The following is a 22,605-nucleotide window of genomic DNA, read 5'->3' on the forward strand; positions in this document are numbered from 1 at the left end:
CTCAAAAATCTTTATGGATGATGGGTATGTTGATGAATCCTTTCATTTAAGCAAGTCCGTGGAGGAAGAGATTTTAACCCATGCACTATATAAATAATTATCTGATTACCAGACCCCAATTAAATAAAAAAAAACTCGAAATAAGTTAATATGTTGAATACAATCTTTGTAGAGTGAAATTGTGTTTTTGAGATATGTGTAAAAAAGTACTCTGAGGATCCGAAGATCATTAATATTTTAGCCTTAATTATTTTACCTTCACATCCCTAAGGTGTCCCCCAATTACAAATCAGTGAAATGTCAATTATAATTTTTTAAAAATATTTATCATTTTGGAATAAAACTTGAGAAAGTATCACAAAGAAGCAATGTAAGATAGTAACACCAGGTCTTGTTAAAATCGTGGGCAAGTTATCTAGTTTTTCTGGGCTGTTTCCTAATCAGAAAAATGAATTTTGATATGGATCACATGAAGTAATGTATTAAATCACTTTGTAGATAACAGTGAACAATAAATGTGTATTGAATATGAGGAATCAAATGGGTAGGATGTTAGGAGCTTTTGCTTTCTAGAAGCAAATTTTTATTTTAAAGAATGTAAAATCAGGCTTATGTTTCCTGCACTTTAACCCTTATTCTCCTAACTTGTAACTTGCCCTTAAATAATTTGCCATGGCTTTTGATTAATCAACATATCTCTCTTTCATCTCCCCACCTTAAATAAAAATATAATATCCTCACGCTTTCAGCATGGTCTTACCTTCAGACTCTAGGAATATATCTCTGAATGTGTTTTTCTGGGAAAACATATAAATCAAAATCACTTTTGCAGACATACATTGGCTTCTAATAAATAGTTCTAGTAAGCTCTCCTCCTTATAACCTAAGGATTTATGTCATAGCTCACATATCCAGTGGGCTTACCAGATTGTAATCATATTCCAACGTCAACCTCACAAGGTCCCCTCTCTGGAAAAAACTCAGTTGATGAGCCTCTACTGTCTTAATTGTTGTCCTTACATTTTTACATGCCAACGTCATCCTTTCTGATTTTATAGCATTTTAATAGATCCAGAGTTGTTTTCCTAGGAAAGTCTCAGTCCTAACAAAGGTTAGACTTGACCTAAGGATTACATGCATGTGGTATGTGTCCTTTCTGGTTCTCCTTCCAGGTCCATGCAGAAATCACCAACCAGTGAGAAAACTCTACTGAACACAAGCTCAGCTTCAGGCTATTTCTGAGCAAGAGATTTAGGAAGCTGAAGGAAGCAAGTATGTAAGAATGTACCTGCCATACTTGTACTAGAATGTAAGTTCCTTAAGGACACAGACTGTGTCTGATTCATTTTTGTTTTCTGAACAAATGTAAAAGTAGGAATAAGAGTTAGTTTCCTACATGTTTTTAAAAAGTTAGCAAAAGCGTTTTCATTTTGACTCCAAAATTTTAAAAAAAAAAGCTCATAAAGATGTTATAATATTTTTAAAATACAAATTTTATAAGAGTTCTTGTCTGGATGAAAATTAGAACACATTCACATGATCTCAAATGAATGAACACGTGTGACTCTATAAAAACAATACCTTCCTAAACTATGAAATCAGATGGAAAAACTTGACATCTTTATTTCTGCAGTCTAAGTTTTCTTAAAACAGTTCAAACTAGTAAGAATTTTCCAGAAGTTACAGCTTGACCTACCCAACCTTCCAAGGAGAAAACAAAAAAACTTAAAAGACATTGTTTCACTCTCATCATTTTCCCCCCTTACTAAGTTTCAACTTAAATGTGTGTTAAAGCACCCCAACTTCTTCACAGAGCCTATTACATGAGTATCTTGTGGCCACATGCAGCCATAGAATCCTAAGTGGTGCTCAGACCAATCACATGTCAGTGCATTCTTAATTGCAAGAACTAACGTGCTCTCAGGATGGTATTTTAATTATACCCTAATCATTTATTATAGTCTGTTTCTCTCTACAATGTAAAGTCTTGGTAATCACCCACTAAAAATTACCTTTGTATTCTGGGGCTTTGGCAGGTTAGGACAGAACTTCTGAGAACACACTGGGTTCCACAGAAGGCAATCGATCCGGGAGGACTTACACAGAAACAATTCATCCAGGACCTGGCTGGTGGCTTTTATCTCAGATCTAAGTGTTGCACAATCACTTGGAGATACCTGCAAGTATATAGCACCCCTTGGATATTACTCTTAATGATTACTTCAGTTTGTAAAGAGGTGACTCCACCAACAGCAAAGGAGAGGGCCCAGCCCCAAGCCACCAGGAATACAGTTCTCTGCCAGTAAGTGTCTAATGATTCATTTTCCTCAACAGAATTTTCATAAAGCTGGAATTCAGGGAGGGATGTCTGGAGAATGTCTGAAAGGAAGTTCACAAGCCACTGTCCTGCTCTTTGCTGGAGAAAATGCCCCATAGTAGCCAGACAAGTTGACTAAGGCAAATAGCAACATGTTTTGGTAACATTTCCCCATTACCTTTCATGTACAATCCAGGAAAGGTTGCCATGAAGTGTTTTAAGGGGGCTGGGAACATTATAAATTTCCAAAAAAGAAAACCATTAGTGGAAAAATTAAGGACACAGTAGATTTAACAACTGTGTTTACGTGGAATAACAAAATCTATCCAAGTGAATTGCATTAAAACAGACAGAACACTCCAAGAAACTGTTGTATGTGTATTTTTTTTAATTCAGTCAACCATTTTACTAATCTGTCAAGATGACCAATTTCTTTGGAATTATGTAGAGTTAGCCAAAATGAAATTGTACATAAGATTTACTTCTCTTTTCAGATGCTTTTTAATTTATTTTTAAATCTTTATAATTACTAAATGTTCTCCTCTCTCAGAAGATATTCTGAGAGGAAAGCAAAAATACCACTCTTGTAAAGCCATTTCCATTCTTCCAAAGGTCTGCTGGTAAATTATTCTTACTGATCTTTCCATCTTTCTAGCCTGTGCATACACACCTAACCCATACTAAATTTCACCAGATGGCATTTTATTTCTTTAAAGTAAAGCAGCCGTGGGTTTAGACAGTTGAATTTTTAAACTTCTGTATTTACTGAAAGTGCATATGGTGCTATATGGACAAAGAAATTGTGCTGAAAGAAAAACATTTCTGTCTGCAGTACCTCATAATCTTCCAGAGGAAAAAAAAGTGCAGTTATATAGTACATTTCTCACAAAATCTTATGTGGCTTCAATGTTCTTCCTCTGTTAAAAATTAGATATATGTTTAATGTACAGACCTGCAAGTTTCATTATTTTAAATTCATCTTTTGGTGGCAAATAAAAATGCTATACAAAACCCAATGACTTGCTAAAGTGATCCCTGAGTGATTTCTAGAAGAAAATGAAACATAACCCTGAACTTGCAAAAGAAAGAAAGAAAAAAGAAAAACCTCTGTATGTCAACGTAAGCAGATGTTGGTATAGCATTTACAAGGATGAGAAGGCTATAAAACCTCCCTTGAGCCACTCACAGTTCATTTGAGGGCCAAGAACGCCCCCAAAATCTGTTTCTAATTTTACAGAAATCTTTTGAAACTTGGCACGGTATTCAAAAGTCCGTGGAAAGAAAAAAACCTTGTCCTGACTTCAGCTTCCAACTGCAAAGACAGACTTGGTCCTTTTCAACGGTTTTCACAGATCCAGTGACCCACACTCTGAAGACAGAATTAGCAAACTTTCAAAAACATCTGGAAAAATGAAGGTTAGTATAAGCAAACACAGGTATTGCTTAAAAATGAGGGTTGGCTGGATTGAATGTAATCAGACTTTTCTATTGTTTAGAAAGTAAGGATTTGTACATAAGTATTTACTTCCTGAATGGGTTGGGATTGGAAAATTGCTCTAAATATATTGTAGAAACGTTTTTCCCTGCAGAGCTGGAAGAATTCCAGCAATTATAGCCAGATCAGTGGAAGGCAATCAAAAGCTTTGTGGGGTGAGAGAAATAGGATTTAAGTGTAAACAAAATCTTTCCATTTCTACTATTTAGCAGGAACTGTGTGTATGCCTAATTCTCTTTATTTTATGTAGACTTGGGTAAAAATTCTATCTGGAGTTGCCACCTCTGCTGTGCTTGCTTTATTGGTGATGTGCATTGTCTTACGTCCTTCAAGAGGTAAGAACTTTCTCTGATTTGCTCTTTCTGCCTAGAATAGCTTAGAAAATGTACTAATGCAAGATCACAAGTGGTTGAACATTTCCTCAGTGCTTATGTTCCAAAGTAAGTCTGTTATTTCTAAGAAGACATATAAGCTCACAGATATGTTGTTGTGCAAGACCAGAAATACTGAGGAATTTAAGGCACGGGTAGGAAGAGATTTACAGTGTTATTTCAGCAATAGAAAAACCTAAGAACTATGCTGCATCACCCCCACAACCCCCAAAAATATATGCTAAATACAAGCTTTGACAGGCCTTTAGAGACAACATTTTTAACTAGCATTGCTTTTCATTATTAGGTTTGTCTCATGGAAAGTTAAAATAAGTAAGAATGGAAAAGTTAAAACAGAATCTATGGACTTTTTTTTATTACTAAATAGTCTTTCCAAAAATTTAAGGAGGAAGCTGAGAATACAGCTCCCAGGAATAGCTGTATAGAAAAAGCGAGTTGTTGTTTTAGATGTAGTAGCACTGTACATCAAATTAGAAAACAAAACTTTGTTAAGCAAGCATTATGATCAGTGATAAATGGATTCGATTGACATTGATCTGACTTCGCTAGGTACTGTGGGCTGATATCAGAGGTAGTTTAACTATGAAGTAGGACTATATTGATAGATAATCCAGTGATATTAGGGGAATAGCTTTTTATAAAAATATTTATGAAGAGAAACTCAAGCTTCTGAAATGGAAAAAATCTAATAACAGATCTTATGTCTTTGGGTCTAGGAAAAAGGGAAAAATTTGTATTAATAAATACTAAAAGTTTGTGATAACAAATGTGGGAAATATCTTTGGTTAAATGTTAATTGATAGTAAAGGAGGGTCAATAAAATACCTTCAGCTAAAGAATGTATGAGACCTGAATGACTGTTGCTATTAAAAAGGAAATGTAGAAAAATGCTTTGGAAAATTGAAAATAATCATGAGATTTTCATAGAATTACAACATGAAATAGGTTAACCCATAAGATGAATTCAGCTTATATCTTCAGTGTTAATTTCAGTCTTTGTTCCTGTTTTCTGCCAGCACAGCATTGTTCTTAGACTGTTGAGAGGTATCTAGTGAGTGTCCATATCTTTCATAAATTTTCATGTTAAAATTGTTTTTAGACCCTCAACTCAGTGGTCTTGGGACCACATTTTCCTCATGCCAGCAGTTGTCAGGTGGTGGATTAGCTCATATTGATCCTTTGAATGTTAATTCATAAAATATTAGCTCCTGATTTTTAAAGAAACTCAACCTTGAAATTGATACATTGCACCCTCAGAAATAAATGTTCTTGGAGCAAAAGTTTGTTAATTTTATTGGGCACTTGCCTCCATGTCCAGAGGGAAGGATGAATTTTACCACAGAATTCAAATTATAATTTCTAATAAGAAATATATTATATATACATATTTACAAATAATATATAGCAATATACATACACCGATATTTGAGTAATCACACATAATCTCTATCCCTACCCTCTTTCCAAGTTTAGGTATGAATAGCTTACATATAAATACATGTTGTAAACTATATACAGTGTAAAAGTTCTATGTAATTTATAACACACTTTTCTATTTTCAACTAACAGGAAAATTCTGAGAATAAAGTGATATCTTGATAGGGTGAAATAATCAAATTAAACTCGAGTACTCAATGAAATTAGAATACTCATTCAGAAATAGAAAAATCATAAATAAGGTGAGAACTATTGTTTTGGGTCCATTATACATTCTTTTTCTGTTTGAAACTTGCTAAATAACTTTTTAGAATGTCAACTAAACAGTTTGTGAATGGCACTAGTCATTCACCTACTTTCCTGAAAAGGACCCAGGGAAGTCAGTGCCATGGGCAGCCCTGACATTAGGGGTGGTGGCTCCCTTCTGACTTTGCTCCTTTCTTCTCACACCTCACTCCTCAATCATCTCCCATCTGGAGTGCCAGGTCCAGTCCTCACTCTCACATCCACCCAGTGCCTATGAGAATAGGATCTGAGTTGGTAAGGCAGGAAAGGGAAGGAGGAAGGGGAAAAAAGAACAGAGAATTCAAAGCTAAGGGAGCTCCTACTTAGCCTCCTCTCACACTTTATCAGAAATCCCATTACCTTACATTTGCCTTAGGATCCCTCGTATCCTCAGCCCAGGATTTTATGCATCAGTATGTAAACAGTCTTCTTCTGAAAAACGTAAAGCCACACTTAAGAAACATTCATTCATTCATTTTCATATTAGTGCATTAATCCCACTAACTCCTTGCCTATAATCATGCCAGTTGCTGAGGATATGGAGGTACAGCAGTCTATCTCTCTGCAAGTTGGGGAGTAAGAATCCAGTGCTTTCTGAACCCAAAGATGCGTGGTCAATACCACAAATACCAGAGAAGGATTTCTGTTATTTCCCACCAGGTCTAAAGAGAAGAAAAAAAGAGAGAGGCTTTTCCATCCCAGGAGAACTAGCCTCAGGATTAAAAAGGTTTAGGAATAATTAAACTAGATTGTAGGAACAAATATAAAAGTGTAGTAGTGAAGTGAGAAAAATCCATTTAGCTCATTAGCAAAATATTAACTATAATAAAAAATTTTTTTTGAATCTTGTAAAATATCCCCTTTTTTGGTTTTGCCAAAGTGGGAACACACATGAGTTTCTGCCCCTTACTCCCAGGTTGTCCTTGCCTTCGGCTTATACCCTTTCAACTGACTTCTTTCCTCTCTCCTACCTCTATTCCCTCTTTCTTTTGAAGTTCTTCTTCACAAGCATCACCCCTCTTCTTGTGTGAATATGCAACAAGGCTGAGAGTGGAAACTAAGCTCTTTTACTTGCCCTTATTTTTGCTGACCCCGAAGGCAAACATACAGACTTTCTTGTTTGAAGAGATTTAACAGAGGTGACAAGCAAAAAACTAGAAGTGGAAAGGTACAGAGGTTGCAGAATTTGGCGACTAAACTCTACATGAACTTGCTTCATGATTTATATTTTCTGAATTCCTGGACCATTCCTCCTTGGCTTACAGAAAGAAATTGTAGGAGCTATTTGACCTCGTCTCAGATTCTGTTGAGTGTAGAGGTCAATACAATCTCTTTTTTGCTCTCCCTCCGCCTTATTCTCCATTTCTCCACTCTTAACTTCTTATATCTTTTTTCTTTTGTTTTGAAAAACAAAAAGTTTTGTTTTGTTCCCCACATGGTGATGAACAAATACTCAAAAAGTGTTAGCTATTATTTTTCTAAAATTTCTAACTTAGTAAATACTTCATAAATGATAGCATTCTGTGTCTGTGTTCTCCACTGTTGAGAATATATACATATACACTCAACAACAGCAATTTGGCCCTTCTATGCGATGTATTTCAATTTCAAAAATGTCTTAATTCTTAGAGTAGGGAGTCTTTATACCAGAATATCATCCCTGTTCCTCCTATCCCCCACTTTTTTTTCCCCAAAGAAACAACAAATGTTTCAGAAACTTTTGTGTCTGAGGCACTCATACAGAACATTGATGGCTCTAGGGCAAAAGCAAAACAAAAGAAAAGAAGAAAGATATAAGAAGTTAAGAGTGGAGAAATGGAGAATAAAGCTGAGTGAGAGCAAAAAAGAGAAGGGTGGGTGGATGTGTTGGCTTACAGCTGTAATCCTAGCACTTTGGGAGGCCAAGGCAGGAGGATTGCTTGAGCCCAGGAGATTGAGATCAGGCTGGGCAACCTGGTGAAACCTCTTGCTCTATAAAGAAAAAAAAAATACAAAACTTAGCTGCACATGGTGGTGTCCACCTGCAGTCTCAGCTATTTAAGAGGCTGAGTATCAGGAAAGTGTTTGGGAAGTTCAAGAAACCAAAAGGAAACTGATAGAGCTATGAGGCCAAAATTATTTAAACAAATGAACAAGGAGAATATGTATATACACATGTAATTGTGATTCTACACATATACACATATATAATATGTCATGATTATTTAGCTGAGTACTGCCTTTTATAATGCATTGAAGAAAATATTTAAAGGTCACAAACAATTTGGTTAGAACAGAGATCAATACCTTTTAAGAAGAAATATCATTTGGAAAGTCTGAGTTTTAGGGAGAAATCTATTGTTGTTATTAGTGGTAGTAGCATTATACTACTACTATATTTCAACAATCACTTTTGGTAAAGTAAGATATATGTGAGATAAAATCATCTTCAAAGGAGACATAAATATGTAAGTTGTAAGGTTAAAATTCCTCCCAGGACACATCGAGCATGGTGGCTCACACCTGTAATCCTAGAAGTTTGGGAGACCAACGTGGGCAGATCATGAGGTCAGGAGTTCGAGATCAGCCTGGCTAATATGGCGAATCTCTGTCTCTACCAAAAATACAAAAATTAGCCTGGAGTGGTGGCACATGCCTGTAATCTCAGCTACTCAGGAGACTGAGGCAGGAGAATCGCTTGAACCTGGGAAGCGGAGTTTGCAGTGAGCAGAGATTGTGCCAATGTACTCCAGCCTGGACAACAGAAGGAGACTCCATCTCAAAAAAAAAAAAAAATGCTAGGACCAAAATTCAGTCTATGAAACAGATTCTGTCAAACATCTTAAGAGTTTTAAGCTTATTTTTTCACTATTCTTTTGGGAAAAATATGTGGAAGTCTAAAAGTTTAAGAAAAAGTTTCAGAAAGTTCATGAATATAAAAGAGCTTTTTAGTCAAGATAAAGAAATCAAATTTGCAGTTTATACTTATCTAATTTGCACGTGAATTTTAAAATCACAGATGAATCTTGGCAAACTCTCTTTGAGTTTTTCCAAATTCTAAATAATTTAAAAAGAAATCCAAATCCTTGTATATTTCTCATAATGGAGAGGAGTTTACCTGTCTCAAATTTCCAAAGCAAATTGAGTTACAACTTCAACAAGAATATTCAGTCATAGATATACCCTGAAAAACATATTCAAAAGTTTGAACCAGAGGTGTGAAATTTCAAGACTAAAAGCTCCTAAGAAACAGAGACAATCAAATTGAGCCTTAAAATATAGCAAATAATTAATACAGTAGGCATGTAATAAAATTATCTTCTCATAGGACAGTTAATCAATTACAGATCAGTCTCTTTTTATTTCTCATTATATAGAGGGCCAAGAACTTATTTGTCATTTCCAGTATCCCTTTGAATTGACTAAAATTATGCAATAAAGAACAGAATAGCTTACAATATTTGTTAACATTAATTCCCATTAATAATAAAAGCAGGATTGTTTAGTATCTAAATTAAATTTTAAATATAGGTTATGATGTATACTTGGTGAAAAAGCAGATATGTTAGGACTTTTTAAGGAACAAGATATGACAATTTTATGTAAAAAGAAAAAGAAAAAAAAACAGATAACTGGCCGGGTGCAGTGGTAATCCCAGTACTTCTGGAAGCCAAGGCAGGGGATCACTTGAGGCCAGGAGTTTGAGACCAGCCTAGCCAACATGGAGAAACTCCATTCCTACAAAAACACAAAAATTAGCAGTGGTGGCACATGCCCATAATCTCTGCTATTCAGGAGACTGAGGCAGAAGAATTGCTTGAACCTGGGAGTCTGAGGTTGCAGTAAGTCGAGACTGTGCCATTGCACTCCAGCCTGGGGGACAGAGCAAGAAGACATAAATGAAACTATAACCCTGAAAAAGATTGAATTCGTCATTTTAAACTTCCCACACACAAAAAAATCTTAGGCTCAGATGGCTTCACTGATAAATTCTACCAAACACTGAAAGAAAAACTATTACAAATTTTTCACAAATGTTTTCAAAAAATGAAAGAAAACACTTCCCAACTCATTGTATAAGGCCAATATTACCCGCATTACTATAATGCCAAAACCAAAGATGTCACAAGAACACAAAATTATAAATCGATATCTTATAAATATAGATGCAAAAATTTTCCATAAAATACTAGCAAGCCAAATCCAGATTATACACCATGACAAATTGGGATTTAGCTTGAGACTACAAAGTTGGTTTAACGTTTTAAAATCAATTAATATACTAAATTTCATTAATAGAAAAAAAGGACAAAAACCTCACAGTCATTGCAATAGATTCAGAAAAAGGATTTGACAAAATGTAGCACCATTTCATGATAAGAAACACTTAATGAATTGGGATTAGGATGAATTCATCAACCCTATCAAAGACATCTACAAAAAAAAAAATAGCTAATGTTACACTTACAGATAAAGCTGATGTCACACTGTTTTCCCTCTATAATCAATAACAGGACTTGATGTCCTCTCTCATCATTTCTATTCAACATTTTAGCAGTGGTTCTAACCAAGGCAATTAGGTAAGAAAAAAATATATATAAAGTATCCAGGTTTGAATGGAAGAAGTAAAGCTATTTCTACTAACAGATAACACAATCTTGTTTGTAGAAATCCTAAGGAATTTACTAAAAAACTATTCGAACTAATAAAGCTCAGCAGGGTTGCGGAATACAAGATCCATGTATAAAGATGAATAGCATTTTATACACTCCCGATGAGCAATCCAAAAAGATCTAAATAAGTGGAAAGACATCCCATGTTTATGGATCATAAAGCTCAATATTTTCAAGATGGCAATACTGCCTAAATTTATCAACAGATTAAATGTAATCTCTATCCAAATCCCAGATAGCTTTCTTTTTTTGCAGAAAGTGACAAGCTGATCCTAAAATTCATACAAAAATGCAAGGGACTCAAAATAGCTAAAACAATATTGAAAAAGAATAATAAACTTGGAGGAATCACACTTCCTTATTTTAAAACTTACTACAAAGCTACGTAATCAAGACAGTGTTTTACTGGCATAAGGATAGATATATAGATCAATGAAATAGAATTTAGTGTCCAGAAATAAAGCCTTATACTTAATTGATTTTTGATGCATGTGCCAAGACAATTCAACAGGAAAAATCTTTTCAGCAAATGATGCTGAAACAATTGGATACCTACGTGCAAAAAAAAGCTGTTGGACATCTAGTTCCTCACACCAAATACAAAAAAGATGTTGGATATCCAGTTCCTCACACCAAATACAAAAATCAACTCAAAATGGATCAAAGACTTAAACTAAGAGTTTAAAACTATAAAACTCTTAAAACATACAGATACATTTTTATGTTTTGAGTTAGGCAAAGTTTTCTTAGTTATGACCAAAAATGCAAGAAACAAATGAAAACCTACATAAATTGAACTTCATCAAAATTTAACATTTTAGGGTGGCCAAGAATACCATTTTAAAAGTGAAAAGACTACCTACAAAGTGAGAAAAAAATATTTGCAAAGTATGTATCCAATAAAGACCACGCATCTAGAACATATAAAGAAATCTGGCAACTCAATAATAAAAAGATAAACAACCTAATTAAAAACTAAACAAAGGACAGACATTTTGCCAAGGAAGATGTACAAATGACTAATAATCACATGAGTGAGGCCCTACATCATTAGTCATTGCAAAATGCAAAACAAAATCACAACAAAATACCAAGAATGAAATTGCAGAGGAGCATTTAGGCATCCGTTAAAGCCTATTATCTATTGAATGCTTGCCCTTGGGAGTGCAGTAGAAATGGAGACAATCAGACAATAGTGAGAGATATAGTAGATAGCCCTGGCAGGCATGGATGTTGGTTAAGGAAGAGAAAGGTCAAGGATCACACCAAACTATTTGTGTTGAGAAACTACATGAATTGTAGGTAGTGGTATTTACTTGGAGAAATTTGGAAAAGGAGCATGGAATATTTTTTTTTTCTTAGCATTTAACATATTGATTTTGAATTTCTTGTGAGATATGTAAGTGGAGGTTTTAAAGGAAGTTTAATATACATGTCTGGAGTTCAAAGGACAACCCAGTGAAAGTCAGGTGTGGCAGCGGTGGCAGGGGGTGGGTCAGCCCAGGGATATGTAGTAGAAACCCTGGGAGAATGAAATGGCCTAGGAAAGTTGCTCGTCCTCAAGGCCCACCTAGCAGCAGTAACAGTCATGCCAAAATGTCATTAGAAGAAAATGAGTTGGCAAAGGAGACTGAGGTCTTCAAAAATAAACAAGGCTTGCTTTCATCTTCAGGATCACCAAAGGGTCATCTGCCATTCATGTTCTTGCACATTATGTGCATATCTTATGATCTTTGAAGGCCTTAGTTATCCGGAAAAATAAATGAACCCTAATTAAAATAACGTAACTCAACAATGAATATAACACACAAAAGGGCTATTTTTTAAAGTCTGGCAAGTCTTTTGAATAGCTTATGCTATTCAGTGTTGTACAAAGAGAAAACTATGGAAAATTGCTGTTAGAGCTGAGACATTCTTCAGGTAGAGAGTAATAATAATATCACTAGTAGTGTTATAGCTAGCAACCTATTAGCATTGAAAAAGCTCAAGTTGCCTCACTTTCTCTTCACCTAGGTTTTGGGGTATAATTATTCCTTCTACTCCTTCGTGTGTTGCTTGGTTCTTGCCTATTTTTGTGTTTGTCGTATGTTGTTTTATTATGTGTACACTTATACTTTAATTATAGTATAGTTGCAAAGTACGCTGCATCTAAAACAGGATGCCGCTGAATTTAAACCCCAGCTTTCCTTTAGTTCACCTTGCTAATTTTCATTTCCAAATCTGAAAAGATTTCATTTCCAAATAATGAAAGATCATTATTGTAAAATGATCTTCACAATAATGTATACCTCAGATAGCTACTGTGAGGATTTAACAGGACTATGCATGTAGAATGCTTGGTGTGTACAAGAACTTAGTAAATTATAACACTTTCTATTATTCATCTAAAGCTACCTCATGTACTTTTTTTTTTCAAAGTTGTCAGTCTTGTCCCAATTTGATCATATTAGCTTATAAATAGTATCTTCCCCCCTAATATTTCCTATCCTTGCCAGCTTTGCTGCTCACTTCAGAAACAAACGTGACCCGATGTGATGACTGGAGACAATGCCTCCCCATAGGTAGCACCTCTGCAGAGTCAGGAGGAAGATGGGTGTGTTTTGCCCAGGAGCCTTAGTCCCCTTCCTTGGTATGACCTCATATGCATCAATTACAAATCAAGTGCAAAAGTGAAAACAAAAAGACCTGCCAGCAAGGTCTATGCCCACTTAATTTTCTCATTTGGTTTATGATGAACATTAGAACTAACATCAAATGTCTCTGCTCTGACACCCATTCCTAATTTTTAATACTAGACAATCAAGTGACAGAAACAGAAGTCTAATACAGAAGCACAACATTTTAAGAAAGAATTAGAAGAATAGTAAATCATTACTTGCTTGTGAATCATTTCTGTGAATTGTAATTTTTTATTATTAATTGAAATAATTTTCAGCTTTGCTTAATAAGTTGAAAATGCAAATAATTAAAGCATTAGAGTGTTTAAGTAGTGTAAGTAGTGTATCAGTAACTATGCTAAAGATGGGCCAAAAAGAAATTAAGGGCTAACCAAGTAAGAGTTAAAATATACAGAGGAGAGATATGCTTTCAGAATTCATGTTTACTTCTATTCAACCATTAGAATTTAAAAATTATAGATGTCAAAGCTAATCCTCCAAAATCATCAAATAATTACATTTAATATTAAAACATTATTTGGAAAGGAATATGAACATTCATTTACTCATCCAACAATTATTAATGGAATATTTTCTGGGCATCTAGAACTTTTTTAGTGTATTTGGTGTTGTGGAGATAGATTTTATACTTATTTACACACAGGCACACACATACACACATTTCAAACACTAGAAAACAATGACTCTAATGCTTTTTCCATAATCTTACATAATCAAGTCTGAGGCAGAATCAGTCCCCTTGTCTTTTGTCTACTTTTCCAGGTCTGGGAAAGGGAATATACTTCAAGACGTCAATGTATTCGAAGTCAATGAGCAATGTCACTGAACAGGGGCATAAACATTAACGGAGACCATTTACATTCCTTGGAAGTCATGGTCTATACTCAGTTATGTGGAATCTCTTCCCTCTGACATGTGTATTACTGTGCAGGCCAGACTCACCCACCTACCATGAGTTTGTAGTCAAGGAATGATTCCTATTGATAGGCACAGGAGTGCTTAAGCAGAATAGATTCAGTGAAATTCTTAAATTGAGATTCTGAACCTTTGCAGAAGAATCATCAAGGAGGCTGAGTAAAAATTAAATTAAACCTACCAGGACCCCACCCCAGAGATTTGGATTCAGTAGGTTTGAAGTAAGTACTAGGAATTTTTCTATATAAGCACACTCCAAGGGGCTCCAGGAACCAAATTTTTAGAAATATTTAAATGAAGGCAAAAAAGTCTCCACATGAAATTTACAATATGCAATAGAGGGTGGAAAGTAAGGGCAGATATATCTTTGGGGGAAAATTACCCAAAACAAGTGAACACAAAATCTGTCAAGTTTGTTTTGTTATTTTTTTTAACAAATATTTATTGTGATCCCATGCTATGTCAAGCACTGTCCTAGCAACTGCGCATGTAATAGTGAGAAAAATCAATCATTGCTTCTACTTTTACGGGTGGAGAACTATGACTTACACAATTCTTTGCCACATAAATATAGAGATGAAAAATATTCAGGTTTAATACATTTAGATAAATGTTGAGAAAACAAAAACTCATGTGTGTAAAGAATCAAAGCTTCGATTGAAAATTCTAACTAATCTTTATGTTGTATTTTTATTCTAACATGTGACTGAATGCAGCATCTCAGAGGAGACACATTACTTCACCGTGTTTATGAACATGTGGTCATTTTTAGCAGAAAGAGAAGAATGCCTAATTTAAATTTCTCCAATTATGTTGGAGATGAATTTAATGTATCCAGTCTGACATCAACATAGTTACACTTCCTAAGCCCTGGATACATCACATATGAGGTGGTTTATAAAGCTAACGTGAGGTTAGGCGTCATCATCCCATCCTGATTTGTGCCTGAAATCTATTCCCACATACATGTAGCTGGCTCATGTTGATACATTATTCATACATCCACTCATCACTTCTTGGGTGATGGTGAGGATTATTCCCATTGTGGCAATTAGTAGTACAATTAATACATGTTTAACATTACAGATATGTTGAGTCATATGCTAAGTTTTCTATATTGGTTGTTGGCATTTATAGCTACTATGCACTCATATAAAATTAATTGCTAACTAGGCAGTAATATGAAATTTAGTATCATGTACAACCTTCCTGGATAATCTAAATTAGAGGTTTAAAGGAATAAATAACAAATTCTTAGAATCATTTTAAGAAATCCAATAAGATCAAAATGCTTTTTAATAATATGACAAGGAAAATGAGTAGGTATTTAAAAAGTAATTTGAAACTTGTTTTTTATGGTTTATTTATTCATTGTACAATATTAGTATCAATTGCACTTATGATTTTAATTGTAACAGTTCAGTTATAGAGCTAGGCAATAGACAAAATGTTTAAATATGACTGATGGATTTCATTAAACTAGAATAGAAGTAAAGCTTAATTGGATATACTAATAGCCTTGTCTGGAACTGTGTTTTCAAACTCTGGTTTTAGTAAATAGTCAGAAACAAAAATTCCCTGTGGACAAAGCTGTTTGGGAAAAACTGATCTAAAATATTTATTTGAAAATATTGATGAGTTATGATAATACTAAAAGGTAACATATATTGACTGCTACCATGTGCCATGTATAGAGCTAGATGTTTTAGTTGAATTATCTCACTTAATTTAGGCTTCTATGAAAACAAAGATTAAGCATAGCTATGAGTGTCTTAATTGAACATAACTACAAATGAGGAAAATTATATGCAAAGATGCTTAAATAGAAAAAATTATGTCACCAGTCATAAGTGAAGCATTATTCATACTTTAAAAAAAACTAAGGTTATATTCATTTATTGAATTAATGACAAAAGCATTCTTTTAAAAAATGTGTTATCTTGGTATTCACAGTAAACGGACTTACTACATTTTATAATTTTCCATTTAGATATTCAGGATTGTGTAGGCACAAACTAAATGCATCTCAAATGGAATATGAGTTCCACTATAAATAGTATGATAAATTTCCCTTTATTATATTAGAAATAGATTGTAATTTGCTCTTAGGAAAGTTAAATAAAATTGAATTAAATACAATACTTGGCAATTATTCTAATGCTATTGTAATAAATGGCATTTATGCATTGAATGAGAATTACAAAATCAATGGTATGAATTCTACATTAAGACCATTTCACTAAATAGAAGATATTTCATTACAAATAACTGTATAGTATATACAGCCTTATTTAGGATGCATAGAAAATACAGAAAGATAATTACTTTTAAAAATCGGATAACAATTCTATTAAGTATTCAGTGTCTAGTTGCAAAGGGGCTCACCAGCCACTGTTCTTAACAACTATGGAATAAGTTTCTGCAAATTAAGAAAACAAATAAACTCATGATCCTAATCAAATGTTTGGAACATACATGCATCAGCATAAATCGGTTAATAACAGATGATATTATTCCATTTTATTTTTTTGCTCTTACTACATAGCAGAACATTAAAATGTTAATAGAGCTGGCTGAATTTCAGATTTAAAAATCTATCATGGCTGGAAGAGATTGCCAGCATCTTTTAGTCCATTTCTTTATATTATCAGTGAGCAAGCCAAGGTACCAGAGATCTACTTACCAAAAACCATGCAGAGAATTAAGAAAAGGCACACATCTCATCCAGCCAGCCACCCAACCAGCCATCCATCCAGCCATCTAGTCAGCCTTCCTTTCATGCATTCATTCATTCAACAATTATTTATTAAATGTATGTGCTACATGCTCAGGATGTGATATGAGAAAAACAAACCATGACTCTTGCCCTTATGGTTACTATTTTGATTATACAGGGGGATGTGGAAAAATATTAATCAAATAATAACTCAAATACACACATGATTACAACCAAGACAAGTGTTCTAAAAGCAAGGAACATGGTCTATGAGAAGGTGTAAAAGGAAACCTGATCTAAACCAGGGAGTCAGAAAGGGCTTCCCAGAGGAAGTAAATAGTTTTTGATTGAGCATTAAAGGTGAGAGGGTGGGAAAGGCTGTAGACACCCTTCAGAAAGAGTATTTGAGGAAAAGAAAGCCTGACTTGTTTGTGTCTAGAAAGTAATGTGAGAGGAGCAGGAAGAGCTGGCAGGGTAGAGTGCCCCATACCAGCCAGTGCCTGTAGTCCATCCAGATCATCATTTGTGGTCTTCACCTGAAGAGTCGTGGAGGGCTACAAAAGAGTTTTAGCAGGATAAAGTTATAGCTCTTATCTTTGACAGTTTTGTTTTCACCTGGACAAATGCCAGATTCATAAATGGCATTCAAGGTATAGGACCTTCCTGTAAGTTGTAGTGGCCTATGGAAAGAGTAAGGTGGGAGAGATGGAGAATGGCAATATGGACATAAAAGGGGACTGGGCTTTGGTTGCCTTATTATCTGCTGGTATAGCTGCTTGCTTCAGAGCTCTGTAATAAATGTTTGTCCTGAGATCATGTTTGAAAAACACAATTGTTTTGAGGATTCAAATATAGATTGAATTTATTTGTGGTTTGTGAATTACACTAGATTAGCTTTTCTACAGAAAAGCCTCTACTTGGGATTTCTAAGATATTTTGCATAGATTCAGGGGTTATCTTTTCCTTTTGGTCTGATTTCTTTTTATAAAAATCCATAGTCAATACGAGAAAATTACCTACATTCATAATGCCTCTCTTGAGATTTCTTAAGGTAAGGGTTCTGGCCAATCTCATTGGATCAACTGGTATGCTAAAATACGTTATTGACAAATTAGTTGAGATCTGAACCAAACCTGTGTGAGGAAATACAGTGAATTACCCGTGAAGAGATTGGGATTTTAGCCAAACCTACATTGTCTGTAACCCCAACTCTGCAATGACTAGCGTTGTTGGAACTTCATGTCATCTTCCTTCTGGAGAACCTTGGCAACTCTTCACTGCCTGAAGAATCATGTTCTAGCTACTCTGAATGGTCTTCCTCTGTAATCTTTATCTTCCTCTGCAGTTTCCTGCAAGTTTTCCCTTCCAGGCAGTGAAACTACCTCCCTAACTCTTAATTACCCTGTCTACAAAAAAGGAGATACTACTATTAATAATAATAGTTATTATGATAGAAGTTCAGCAAGCACTTAGCAAATAGCAGATCTTACAATTATGTAAGAAAGAACAGATGAAGGCCAGGCTTAGAATTTATTTGAGATATTAACTTTATTTTTAATAAGAATGTGTTTGCTCTCCCCCCAAAGTTCATAGCTCTGAAGAAAATACAATGACAACACTCACACTACAGGATATTTTAAATGGGACATTTTCTTATAAAACATTTTTTCCAAACTGGATTTCAGGTAAGTGCATTATTTTTTTATCTTTTGGGGTTTTAAAAATGTATTTTATTTTGTTTTTATTTTAGTGCCAGTGCATCTCGATAGTAACTGAAGCCATATCAGTGGAAATGTACAAAAAGAACAATTATCTGAATGATTCGAATGCTCAAAAAAGCACTTTTGACAAAACCATTCATACTGGATTTGCCCCATAGTAACGAAGCCAATAGGGTTTTTAACAGAAAAAAGAAAAGTGGAAAATGCATTATTGAAATAATTTGAATGCCTGTAACCACTTTTGAGAATGGTAGAAATACTCCTATTTAGGAAAATTCACAAAAGTTTTACCAATGGAGAAATTCCATCATTAATCTGGTTAATCTCACTCTGACAATGAACCCTTTAAGGGTCACAAAATTGATATTTTCATATAGGTTTTCAAAATAGGATGTTATAAAGCAAATCCAATCAAATAAATAGTGAGATCAACTAAATAGCCTATGACATTTTAGTTGCATGTTTTAATTCACTGAACAAATTAAATATTTTCATTTTTCTCTTTAGAAAAGAAAATTAATATAAAGTGAGTTTTAAGTTGAATCAAACATAATCTAAATGTAATTTATGTTAATTATTGCAAAAGAAATTTACTATTTCAAACTAGTATATCCCCTTTGTAGCTCAGAGAAAACAAAATTGTATTTCAAGCACCCTGAATCAGCTAAAATAAGGCTGCTGTTGGCAAATCTGGCATCTTTGTGTGAAGTAGAACAAAGCACTCTACGTTCTTCCTTCTACCACCAACTTATTATTTTACATTTTGCAAAGCAATATGTACTGGACATAGAGGGAAAATAAAGTAGGTCTGTGAGATAGGAGAGGTTTCTTTTGTTAGGAATGTATTTCCTGTTAAGAGAGATCATTTCAAATTTTGTTTTCTTTCTTGTTTAAAGGACAAGAATATCTACATAAATCTGCAGAAAATAATATAGTACTTTATAATATTGAAACAGGACAATCCTATACCATTTTGAGTAATAGAACCATGGTATGTATCCAACATCAGCCTCCCTTCAGAATTCTTTGCCATTTCTTCACTGACCAAGAAACAGAGTTCAAAGTCTTAGCACCTGATCTGGATCCAACCTGCCTTCCTAGCTCCATACTCCACTAAAGTCTTCCAGTCTTCTCTGCTAGTCCCATTAAACTATTGCCTTTGCCTCCTTCTAAATCACCTAGTACTTTTCCTCCTCTTTGAATATAGTATAGCATAAGATAGGAGTTAAGAACTCAGTCCTTAGTGTCAGACCAATTGAGGTTCAAATCCTGGCTCAGTCCCTTACTGGTCCTGAAACCTTGGGTAAGGGGTATCACTACACCAACCTTACTAGGCCTTAGTGCTTTCCTCGGTAAAGTGGGAATATAATAATACCTCTTTTGGTTAATAAAAGAATTAAATAAAATAACATTTGAAAGTGCTTAGGGCAGTGCCTAACACAGAATAAATGCTTAATAAGTGGTAGTTATAAAGTATGGGCAATTAATTGTTTTTTATCCCTGGGTTCTCAGTCCTCCAACTTTCTCCACCCTGAAAAACCTGCTAATTATTTAAAGCCAAGTTTAGATAATACTCTCTTCCTTTTTGCAACCAAGAATCCTCTCATTTGAATGTAATCACTTCTTTCTTAATGATTTTGCAATGCTATATTGAATATTTTATGGAAGATTCTAATTTGTAATATGTTACTCCTTAACAAGTTTGTAAGTTTCTTGAAATCACAAAGTATATATTATCTTTTGCATCCTACTCCCATAGTATCTAGTAAATTTATTTGAATTATAATAAGTTCCACATTAATTTTTTAACTGCATTGAAAATCTTTGTATGTAGGAGTATGTCAGTGATATAATATTCTTTTAAAACTACAAATTACATGGCTCTTTTTTATCTTTTCTGTATTCTAATCAACCTCCTTATACTTTCAGAAAAGTGTGAATGCTTCAAGTTACGGCTTATCACCTGATCGGCAATTTATTTATTTAGAAAGTGATTATTCAAAGGTATCAATTATTTAATTTGGTTATATCCAATTATATGTCCTACTAACCCACAAGGTGGTTTAAAAAAGAAGAGAAAGCAAGAATCTGTCTTTATCTCTAAATATTCAGGCCCTGGTCACCAATAATCTTCAGCAAGACATGTTTCAATCTTATGGAGCTTGTTTGTTATAAGTTTGAAAGCCCTTTAAGAAAGAGAGTCCAAAGTAATACTTGCATTATTCATTAACAACAGCATAAACATACTTAACAAGAAAACCAACAGTCTTGTTGAGGAAGAATTATAAGTTAAATATTAGTTAATTTTTCAATTATTATTTTTTAAAAACTATACTGAATTTAAAAAAGGCAAGCATTTTGCAGCAAAAATACATGTTGAATGAAATTCTCTTAACCCAGTTTTAAAGGGTATAATTAGAATGAATTACCCAGATGCAGGGTAATCCTTATGGGCTGTGGAAATCATTGTGGTTTTACTTCAATACAGGTAAAACATGAAGGGAAAATTTCTGGGATAGAGTATGCAAAGATAAGCTTTTTATGTTAGGAAATTTCTGTGGGTATGCTTTTTATGGAGTGAGGGTTGAATCACTGCTGAGATTAGTTCTGGAACTTGCACAAACGGCACAAAAGTCCACAGTAAGACTCTTTAAATGAAGACTCATTTGGAATTGAAACATATTCTTCCTAGTGCCTTGTGAAAGTAGTCCTTTTATAATTCTGAACTTTGAATTGAATGATATAGGATTATACTTTATTGATATAAGCTTTTTGATAACTGCAATTTTTTTTTTTTTGTCTCTCTTCTTTCTGACAGCTTTGGAGATACTCTTACACAGCAACATATTACATCTATGACCTTAGCAATGGGTAAAACACCTCTGTTTATTAATTAATAATACTTCTTAAATCTAGTATTTAGACTGTTTTCATTCCAAACTCTGATTTGGGGTTAAGAAGGCTTTATCTTTTTACTGATATTTGTTTCTTACTTTTTAGTAATACAGTATATATGTACACAAAAAGCTTCATAAAGCTTACAACATTCCAGAAAATACTTATATGGGATACCCACTTCTTTTTATTTGACTAATATTTTGCATTTTTATTCACAATATCGTTTTGGTTTTTCTGTTTTTGAAGATCAAATTAAATATGTGCTATTTATGGAAAAAATGTATATAGGAAAGTACAAAAACATTCTTGGGAATGAGACACTATTTTTAGGAGAGCAGCTATTTCTCTGATGGGAAGAGGAAGGGAGGGAGACAGATGCAGCATTAGCTGTGTCTGAAAACATACTCCATTAATTGTTTTAAAATTAATTATTATGAAAATGACAAAATGTTAAAATTATTTTTTAAATGAAAAAACATTTGAAATGTAAAATATTAAACATTCTTTTGAACTTAGATGGTACGTAAATTGTCAAACAATACCATTTTCTTTATTTAGATATATATTTTTGAACTGTTTGAAACATTTACCATTTAAAAGAAAAAAATTAAATGAACGTGCAGATAGGCAAAGGATTGACGAAGAGAATTTCTGGCAGTACGAAGAATGTGTAAAGGCCTAAAGAAGGGAGGGAGAGCATGGTGCAATCGGGGAAATGCAAAGTAGGTCAATTTGTTTGAAACTGAAGGAGGAGCCTGCTGACTAGGAGGAGGTGGTGAAGATTAGGCAATAGTCAAGGCCAGGAAGCATCAAATAATAATGAGGATATCATTAAAATGAGTTTAGATATTTCTTTCTGATGACAATAGGGATTCATTCAAAGGTTTTAAATGGAAAATGATATGATCAGATTTGCACTTTGGAAAAATCACCCTGGCTAAGGGTGGACAATGAATTGCGCTAGCTACTCATCTTAATGTGATATCCTCTTTGCTATTATATAAAAGGAGAAATAACTATATGGCTTGAAGAGGTATTGAAAAAATATCTTCTGGTCTATTTCTCCTTTTGTCTAGCAAGAGCACAAAAATTCAAAAAA

The 22,605-nt window shown here is 34.0% G+C and overlaps 1 protein-coding gene across 1 annotated transcript in view; it reads left to right on the forward strand.

Moving 5' to 3' along the window:
- Nucleotides 1-3,609: 3,609 nt before the first annotated feature.
- The window catches only part of FAP (fibroblast activation protein alpha), a 70,394-nt gene continuing 51,398 nt past the window's right edge, over nt 3,610-22,605 (forward strand). Inside the window, exons 1-6 of the mRNA XM_002749390.6 lie at nt 3,610-3,733; nt 4,063-4,147; nt 18,474-18,572; nt 19,505-19,599; nt 20,538-20,612; nt 21,427-21,479. Of these exons, the coding sequence (XP_002749436.1) occupies nt 3,728-3,733; nt 4,063-4,147; nt 18,474-18,572; nt 19,505-19,599; nt 20,538-20,612; nt 21,427-21,479 (413 nt within the window). The 5' untranslated portion in view covers nt 3,610-3,727. The remainder of the gene's footprint in view (nt 3,734-4,062; nt 4,148-18,473; nt 18,573-19,504; nt 19,600-20,537; nt 20,613-21,426; nt 21,480-22,605) is intronic.

The sequence above is a fragment of the Callithrix jacchus genome, chromosome 6, assembly GCF_049354715.1.
Source record: "Callithrix jacchus isolate 240 chromosome 6, calJac240_pri, whole genome shotgun sequence".
Taxonomy (NCBI): domain Eukaryota; kingdom Metazoa; phylum Chordata; class Mammalia; order Primates; family Cebidae; genus Callithrix; species Callithrix jacchus.